Source organism: Triticum urartu, chromosome 7A (assembly GCF_056163025.1).
Source record: "Triticum urartu cultivar PI428250 chromosome 7A, HENAU_Tu73, whole genome shotgun sequence".
Classification (NCBI taxonomy): Eukaryota; Viridiplantae; Streptophyta; class Magnoliopsida; order Poales; family Poaceae; genus Triticum; species Triticum urartu.
Genome location: NC_141879.1, coordinates 695,421,480 through 695,431,079, shown reverse-complemented (window position 1 = coordinate 695,431,079; position 9,600 = coordinate 695,421,480). Strand labels below are relative to the sequence as shown.

At 43.3% G+C, this 9,600-nt stretch overlaps 1 protein-coding gene across 1 annotated transcript; it reads left to right on the top strand.

Annotated features, from left to right (window-relative positions):
- Positions 1-4,613: 4,613 nt before the first annotated feature.
- Positions 4,614-8,665, top strand: LOC147961652 (uncharacterized). Its single transcript, XM_087533887.1, has 6 exons — positions 4,614-4,754; positions 5,038-5,126; positions 5,207-5,432; positions 8,025-8,177; positions 8,261-8,401; positions 8,495-8,665. Exons 1-6 carry the CDS (start codon positions 4,614-4,616, stop codon positions 8,663-8,665), a joined length of 921 nt encoding a protein of 306 aa, XP_087390013.1.
- The last annotated feature ends 935 nt before the right edge of the window (positions 8,666-9,600 follow it).

Below are 9,600 nucleotides of genomic sequence, written 5' to 3'. Positions count from 1 at the left end.
TTCCGCCTATCTTTGTCAGATATTTGCACTAAAGTTATTAATAATGTTTGCCACAATAATGAGTATGATATTTGGCATTCACGACTTTGTCATATTAACTTTGGTTGCATGACATGGCTAGCCAATATGAATTTAATTCTGAAAATCTCTACTGTCAAAGGCTCTAAGTGCCAAGTATGTGTGCAAGCTAAGCAACCTCGCAAGTCCCATAAGACTACAGAGGCAAGAGACTTGGCGCCACTAGAGCTTATACATTCTGATCTTTGTGAGATGAATGGCGTGTTGACAAAAGGTGGAAAGAGATACTTCATGACGTTGATTGATGACTCCACTAGATATTGTTATGTGTATCTTTTGAAATCAAAAGATGAGGCTTTGACTTTCTTCAAAAACTATAAAGCTGAGGCAGAGAACCAACTTGATCGAAAAATTAAACGGCTTAGGTCCGATCGTGGTGGAGACTATTTTTCCAATGAATTTGATCTGTTTTGTGCGGAACATGGTATAATCCATGAGAGGACGCCTCCCTACTCACCCCAGTCAAATGGGGTAGCCGAAAGAAAGAACCGAACTCTAACTGATATGGTTAACACCATGTTAGACACTTCGGGTCTATCCAAGAAATGGTGGGGGGAGGCGCTAATGACTGCGTGTCATGTCCTAAACCGAGTTCCCACAAAGCATAAGACCATGACTCCATTTGAGGAATGGGAAAAGAAAAGGTTGAAACTCTCTTACCTACGTACTTGGGGTTGTTTGGCGAAAGTCAATATACCAATTCCCAAGAAGCGCAAGCTTGGACCAAAAACCGTGGATTGTGTTCTTCTGGGCTATGCTTTTCATAGCATCGGCTATAGATTTTTGATAATAAAATCTGAGGTATCCGACATGCATGTTGGTACGATTATGGAGTCGAATGATGCAACTTTCTTTGAGGACATATTTCCTATGAAGGATATGTCGAGTTCATCAACTCAGGAGATACCTACTTCATCTAGTGAGGAATTCACTGTAATTCCTGAACCCACCATTGTGATGGAACACGTTGAGAATACTGTTGAGGGTGACAATGGAACTCCTGTGAGGAGTAAGAGACAGAGGACTGCAAAGTCCTTTGGTGATGATTTCATTGTGTACCTCGTGGATGACACACCCAGGACTATTTCAGAAGCCTATGCATCTCCTGATGCTGACTACTGGAAGGAAGTTGTACATAGCGAGATGGATTCCATCTTAGCTAACGGTACCTGGGAGATCACTGACCGTCCTTATGGGTGCAAACATGTAGGATGTAAGTGGGTGTTCAAGAAGAAGCTTAGACCTTATGGTACGATTGAAAAGTACAAGACACGGCTTGTGGCCAAGGGTTATACCCAAATAGAAGGTGAAGACTTCTTTGATACTTACTCACCCGTGGCTAGACTGACCACAATTCGGGTGCTACTATCACTGGCTGCCTCACATGGTCTTCTCGTTTATCAAATGGACGTTAAGACAGCTTTCCTCAATGGAGAGTTGAAGGAGAAAATTTACATGGATCAGCCAGATGGTTTTGTAGTACCTGGTCAGGAAGGAAAGGTGTGCAAGTTATTAAAGTCTTTTATGGCCTTAAACAAGCTCCTAAGGAGTGGCATGAGAAGTTCGAAAGGACATTAACTGCTGCCGGCTTTGTAGTCAACGATGGTGACAAGTGCGTGTATTATCGCTATGGTGGGGGCGAAGGAGTTATTATTTGTCTGTATGTCGACGACATATTGATCTTTGGAACCAAACTTGATTTAATCAAGGAGGTTAAGGATTTCTTATCTCGCTGTTTTGAGATGAAGGATCTAGGAGTAGCTGATGTTACCTTAAACATCAAGCTGTTGAGAGATGAGAATGGTGGGATCACACTGCTTCAGTCTCACTATGTGGAAAATGTCTTGAGTCGTTTTGGGTATAGCGACTGCACACCTTCTCCAACTCCATATGATGCTAGTGTGTTGCTTCAAAAGAATCGACGGATTGCTAGAGATCAACTGAGGTATTCTCATATTATTGGCTCGCTTATGTATTTGGCGAGTGCCACGAGGCCTGACATCTCGTTTGCTGTTAGCAAGCTGAGTCGGTTTGTGTCAAAACCGGGAGATGATCATTGCCATGCGCTTGAGAGAGTTATGCGCTATTTGAAAGGCACTGCGAGCTATGGGATTCACTACACCGGGTATCCAAGGGTACTGGAGGGTTATAGTGACTCAAACTGGATATCTGATGCTGATGAGATTAAGGCCACAAGTGGTTATGTTTTTACACTTGGTGGTGGCGTTGTTTCCTGGAAGTCTTGCAAGCAGACCATCTTAACGAGGTCAACTATGGAAGCATAACTCACAGCATTAGACACTGCCACTGTTGAAGCAGAGTGGCTTCGTGAACTCTTGATGGACTTACCTATGGTTGAAAAACCAATACCCCCTGATGAACTGTGATAATCAAACTGTGATCGTCAAGATAAACAGTTCGAAGGACAATATGAAGTCCTCAAGACATGTGAAGAGGAGACTAAAATTTGTCAGAAAATTAAGGAACTCCGGAGTTATTACGTTGGATTATATCCAAACGTCGAAAAACTTGGCAGATCCCTTCACAAAGGGTCTATCACGTAATGTGATAGATAATGCATTGATGAGATGGGTTTGAGACTCACCGCATGAGTTGTCCATAGTGGTAACCCACTCTATGTGATCGGAGATCCCATGAAGTAGAAGTGGGAGACAAGCTGTTGGTTAGCTGGGAGGAGAGTATCCCTATATTAACTATCCCACTCCGTGAAGATGCAATACTCTCCTGATCTGCATGGCAGGTTGATACTTATCTTAATGTGTTTCAAGTGGCTTATTCGGGTAAGCAGAGATGTTGTCCTGCAGAACATCTTCTGAGGAACACACTTATATGAATTTGACTGTAAACATCGCAGTCTGTGAGAATTGGGTGTTCTCTAATAAATTCATGAAAAGGCCCTGGAGTACGACGTATACGCTCCACCCGCGGGGAAGCCTTGCGGCAGCCCAGTATCGGTCAAGAATTTGTGTGAAACTAGTCTCGCAGAAAACTTGTAGTTCAAGGCATAGTCCACTATTCAAGTTGTGATCTAGTGTAGCATAAATCTCTAAGTGGAAGTTCAACTTCACAGTCTCCACTAAGCACTGTATATAAACAATGTTTTGGAACTAAATAATGAGATGTGCCAATGAGACTTTGTGGGGGATTGTTGGAATTTTGCTAGTAGGCCTTTGGCCCAAAGCCCAACTAAAATTCTGAAATTCTCTTGGCCAATTCATGCACACATGTGAGTGAGGCTAAAATTTAGTCCCACCTCATAAGCTGAGAGAGAGTTGCACCTCTTTATAAGGTGAGCTCTTCTACCACTTGTATGAGCATGAGAAGAGGAGACCTACGCGCGCGCTCCTCCTCCTCGCTCGCCTCGCCTCGCCTCGTCATGACGCGACGCGGGTTGCGGGATTGAGCCGAGCCGAGGACAGAGCTATGCACGTTGTCTATATTTTTGCTGCTCGGAAAAAAAATTAATGAGTCATTAATTAATAATTAACGGACGCGTTAATTACTGAACCGTTTCCGATTCTTTCGGATCGTGATGACTCGGACGTGGGGTTTACTCCCACGACCTACCCGGCCCACACTATATAGTTAGGCAGATGTCTACCCTAGCCGCCGCAGCTTCGTATGGTTTCTCACCACCGTTCCAGATCATTGCGCCGCCAAGCAAGTCTTCTCCATCCCTCCTTTCGGCATGCACCGGGAGAAGGGACAGCAGGCCTTCGGAACCCCGTCTCTCGTGATCTTGTACGGGAGAGGGGCGATCAGATTTTTGGGGAGCGCACTCGCGCGACTGCTGGCAGCGACGACTTCGCGAACGACGACTTCTTCCCCGACCTGGGTAACCTCATCCTCGATGACATGGGCGACAACGTCAACGCCGGCGGTGCTGCACCCGCTGCACCGTATGTGATTCTATCCTTTCTGTTCGAGATCGTGGTAGAATTCATGTTTCTAGTATGTGCCCGAGATGTGATCTGTTCATCTACTATGCTAGTTCACATGATTAGTTTAATCTCTGCTATTACTGTCATGATCTATTTCCTATTTATTCGGATTAAATCTCGTAGTAATTTGCTCATATTTCCAACAATATTTATCAGTGGTGTGTTGGACCAACACGCCACGAATGTCCTTTTTGGTATGCCAGTATTAAGCTTTCATGTATTATTGAAAGGTCACATATTAAGTAGCACAAACCATTATAGAAATTGAAAAAATACATCCACTTTAAGGTGTCAAAGTCTTCTTCCTGGTGCATTGACCCGGCGGCACGCGGTGACCCATGAGCAGATCTCGTTGCTGCCTGTAGACTTCCGTCTCAGCGGAACAAACTTCTTTAAAGCCAGGAGAACAAGTGCTAAGTTGTGAAAGAGAATTCATGTCTCCATGACTTATAATTTCCTTTTTTTTTTCTTAGAATGTGTTGTGTATTCTGAGTTAAATAAAGCTTTATAGTACCCCCACTCTCCGACAATTCTCGGCCGTCCCGTGGTCACTTTTCTATCATTTCTTCCGCGATGAGGAGCCTGTCGAACCGAGCTCCAAAAGTCTCATCCCTCGGTTCCCTCTCCTCTCTTCTTGCAGAACGCATATATAAGGGTGATGTCAGGCCTGCTTGCTTCCCAAAACTTGTCTCCCTGGAAAAGAAAAAGGAACAGGTATGTGATGTTGAATTAATTACATCCCTTGAATTATAGTTGGATCTCGTCTGTGCTCTGCTCCCACTAAGAATCTGCACAGTGCATCTACAGAAAAGAAAACGGTGCATGAGGTTCTGGTCCCGGCCTGTTCGCTTTTTCTTCTCGCTCCAGAACCTGAGGTGCGTGAATTTCCAAAAATAAATCGAATGGTTAATTTCGAGTTTGGATTGCCACTGTTCTCCATTCATCTGCTAACCTGATAGTCCAACGCATCTGCAGAAAATAGTGCTTGGAGCTGCAGTTGCATCTGCCTGCCGCTGTCGCCGTCACCAATAAGATCATGAATATCATCATCAACGTGGCCTCTCTTGGCCTTTTCATCAAACAGACGTAATTAAGTTTCAGTAACATGTTAACCGATTCCAATAGTTGCACATGCCGACCTTACACAGGGTCTCTGCGGCTTTCAGGTTCATGGATTCAACATATAATGATGACGGAGAGTTAGTCTTCGGCAATTTCTCGGTCATAGTCAAGTCAGTGAACTGTCTCAAGCTATTTGTCACTGCGTATCCTGCTGTTCATACCGAGGGGTCCGAGATTTTTGGGTTCGTGTGCTTATTGGGCTTCTTCCTTGTCTCATATGCTATTTCAGCTCATCTCAACAGGAACCACAAAGCTTGGGCCAGGATCTGGGTAAGATTATCCAATGAGAAAAGTCTATTTCGCCCCTCGACTAACCGCAAGTACACTAAAAAATCTAATCACAAATTGTGATTTTCGTTCCTTGACTCCAAAACCCGACAACTTGCACATTAACCTTTATAAATCTCCTTCTCTCGATTCGAACCAGTTTCACGGGTAACGTGACATGGTTTTTGATCGGACATGACATGTGGCGGTCTGAGTCGGCATCAGACTCATGTTCTTTTTCCTCCTCATCTTTTATTAGTTAGCCATCACTAACATATGTCTCTCAACATACACACATGACATCTCATCATGCAAACATGCATGAAAAAAGAGTAAAAGACTGACCTCAACATGTAAACATGCATGGGAGAGGTATATATTTTAACTTTTAGTTGTATTATTCATCCAAGTATTCCTTTTTCAAATAATCAAATATTATGAAAGTATATTGCAATCAATGGCAGACGCAAGGCACAGGGTATCATCTAGTTTCTATATTGTTGCAACCCACCATCTGATTTCCTTACTATTCAGACATGATATCAGTGACTTAAGCATGTATGCAACATCATCATACGACATCTCATGCATGTGGTGTGGATAATTGATTAGAGATGGATTTAAAAGAGAAAAGTGGCCAGGCGCTTCCTATATTTTTAAATATTGAACCTTTTTTTTGTTGGAAAAACTCTAGATTTGTATAAGAGTTTTTCTCCTGGGCCAAAAAAATGAAAGAGATGGGGCACTATATTAATCGACTTGAGATGTCCTTTTCATTAAATACTTAAGTTTAACTTACTACCAAAATTCTTTGAATCATAAAGTTGCTAATTTAACAAATTTGTGTTTGTGGTGCGGTAACATTATTTTCATAGCTACATATCTATTAGTTTTCTTGCACAACGCACGGGGAATCTTAGTTTTCTTTATGCAGAACACATTTTCTCAATGTATCCCGCGCTGGTTCGCACCTTCGCCATGTCTATGATGGCAACCATCATAGACATACTAAGAGGCCGAGCCCATGGAGCCAGCGGTAGCTAAGGCGTGTAGGTCGGCTGGTGGTGCTGACGGCTTGCTCCTAGCTGGTGCTTCCTTACAAGTTACCACCCTAAATTAGTAGAGTTGCCGCTCTGTCTGGGGGGGGGGGGGGGGGGGTGAAACTTGTGAAGTACTCCATCCGTTCCTAAATATAAGGTGCATTAGAAGTATGAGAAGTCCATGGTGCAAGCTGTCCGTTTTTACATCATTTTTAACTGGACTGGGCTAATTTGAATCCCTAGACGTCCGCGTCCAGGCATGTCCGCTCCAAGCCCTCATTTGTCCATGCATGCAGCCCTGAATCCCTTAATTTTCCCATCACATGCATATGATTGAGAGAGAGAGAGAGAAGGTGGCCCGAGGTGAGTCGGATCCAACATGGTGGACTGCTCGGACATGCCCATACACCCTCATATCCTCCCGACATATGACCTGGATTTGAGTGGTGCCGGGCAACACAAACATATAGGTATGGTTTGGTGGTCTAGTTGGGTAGACATTTTCAATCTCTCTCGTCTTTGGGCACTGTCTGAGCTGTCCCCTACGTCATTTACGGGGAAAGTTGGGTTTTAGGTTGGAGATGCTCTTGGAATTAAGGGACGAAGTCTATACTTTGCCACTAGGTGAGAGGCAAAAGTAGACTTTCTGTTATCTAAATTTTAAGATGGCCCCCACTATTATGGATCTTCATTTTTTCTATCCAATGGCCTAGATTGAATGTGATGGTCTATTACGTTTCATGAGGTAACATATCATCCATGAGTGGTAAAAGGCCATATTTTGTAAGTGCCGAAAAAAAAAGTAAAAATATCGCTACCATATAGGGAGCGATCTAGTAAAGGAAATTATTTCATTCAAAATTTATGTGATTGAAGCCATTTGATGCCGCGGGTTTATATATATATATATATATATATATATATATATATATATATATATATATATATATATATATATATATATATATCTCAAAATATTGGGATGTCGGAGAAAACATGAATGATTTTATTCTTCCCATAATATACTAACGTTTGTAAAAAACGCACATACTTATATAGTTATGTATAATGGCGAACTTCATGAAATAAATAATATGTAAATAAAAACACTTACCGGTTTGCAATTCCTCTATTTTTATCTCATGTAATTTCAGTTGAAATAGTTTTTAAGATCCAAAATGGTTTTAAGGCTAATTTGGCTCTTTCAACATTTAACTTCGCAATTTTCCTCTATATTTTTGATAATTAGTAAAATGAACATGAACTTAGAAGATATTGATATGGTAAAAACTAAAAACTTTATCTTAGCGGTACATAAAATCTGACGATGTGTTATTCTATACATATTAAAAGTACTTTTTCCCGTGGTTCTCTCCTAGTCGATTTGACTAGAGATTTGGGGGCCGGTGATAGCCGGTGGGAGCGCCGCTGATATTCTATACATATTAAAAGTACTTTTAGCCGGTTGGATGAAAATCTAATGATCCTGATAAAAATTGAACGCCGCTGATAAAACTTTCAGGCACCTGACTATGGGCAGTCCCAATTTTTACAGATCGTCGGCATGGCAATCTTAATGGCAGCTGCAGCGTTCTTGCTATGTCGTGGGATGGTAATCCCAAAGGATCATGCTTGGCACACTGCTGCTGTTCCAGCGATCATCATTTTTATACTCTGCCTCGAGGCTGGCTTGTTCGTACGCAGCCAGGTATTATAAGATACATTGGCATGTCGAGTAGTAGGAAAATGTGTTTTTTTTTTTGTACGCCAACTTCTGGGATTCTGGCACAGATAAACGAGGATGGAGTCAATCAGAACTTGCTTCGGGATCTGAAAATAAAATTAGTGGAGGAATCCATCAGCATCTACCGATGTATCGATTTGGTGGAAAAAACACGTAACCCATGGGAAGCAAAGAAGACTCTTCACTTGGTAAGGAGGTCGATGGCTTTCTGAATTTCCCTCCCTCGATCAATCAACAGTTGAAGTGTTGAACTAGTACTATATTATCCCTTGGGTTTGCAGGTGGGGAGCGGCCTGCCGGTGCTGATCGGAGCTTTCCAGATAGGATGGATGGTTTACAAGGCGGGCACCATATCGATGGTGGTTGCATGGCTCAGGAAGATCATTGGGGATGGCGATGGGGAGAAGGTGGTGGAAGAAGGCCTCGACGTAGTGGTGGCGTCTCCAGCTTAGTTAGGTTTGTGGGTGGATAGTAGTACTGGCCTCCTGAATCTATATGTGTAATAATGCTGTCTCACCTTAGCCTCTGTTATGTATTTGCCTCCTCCTGTAAATCCAGTTGTAAATATTTGCTAGCGCAGGTGATGTGAATTGAACTCAATATCTCTTGGTCTAATGAGTATCACACTAAGCAACTAGGATATCCTAATGCTTGTCTCTATTTACTTCTTTTTTTGTTTTCTTCTACTTAAGTTTGCAGCTGGGCCGGGTGGTGGTGGCCGCGGCGCTGTGGAATTACGTGTTGGAATTTCTACCCCATCTCAGCGAGGCCATGCATGGCGGAACCGAAGTGCTTCCGCGTTGTGTGCTTGGAGACCTGCGGATCCGTCGAGCCGGTGTTTCTCTAGGCGAAGTTGTTTTGGCGGAAGCGACATCACGCTGATGGAGTTTTTGTCCCCCGCTCTTGTCTTCGCCGTGGTGAGTTGTGCTCTGTGCTTGCTATGGAGGGTTGGGGGTGGTGCTGAAGGCAGTGGGCGTTCGTCGTCCGGTGGCTATGTTACATGTTCGGGAGTTCCTAGGCTTAGGATCTGGCTGTATGTGTTGGCATTTTGCAAGCCCTTGTGGTGGTGTTATGTTAATCCATCGTCTCTCCGATGTGTTGTTCCGTTTGGAACGAAGATGAAGACTTCCCGTTCGTCAATAGTCTGTCTGCATGTCCAAGGATTCTCGCCGGCTCTAGAAGGGAGTGGAGGCGGCGGCGAAGACGGCGCGCCCTCAACTCGCGTTGGTCAGTGTGATGGACCGGTTCCTAGGGACTCGGTTGTAATTTCCTTCTTTATGAGGTATTGTACCACTTCAAAATTTCAATATAGATCTGGGTCCTGTTCGCAAAAAAAAAGGTCACAGCTGGGCCAGCCCACTATCGAACGGGTCCTTTTATCACTATT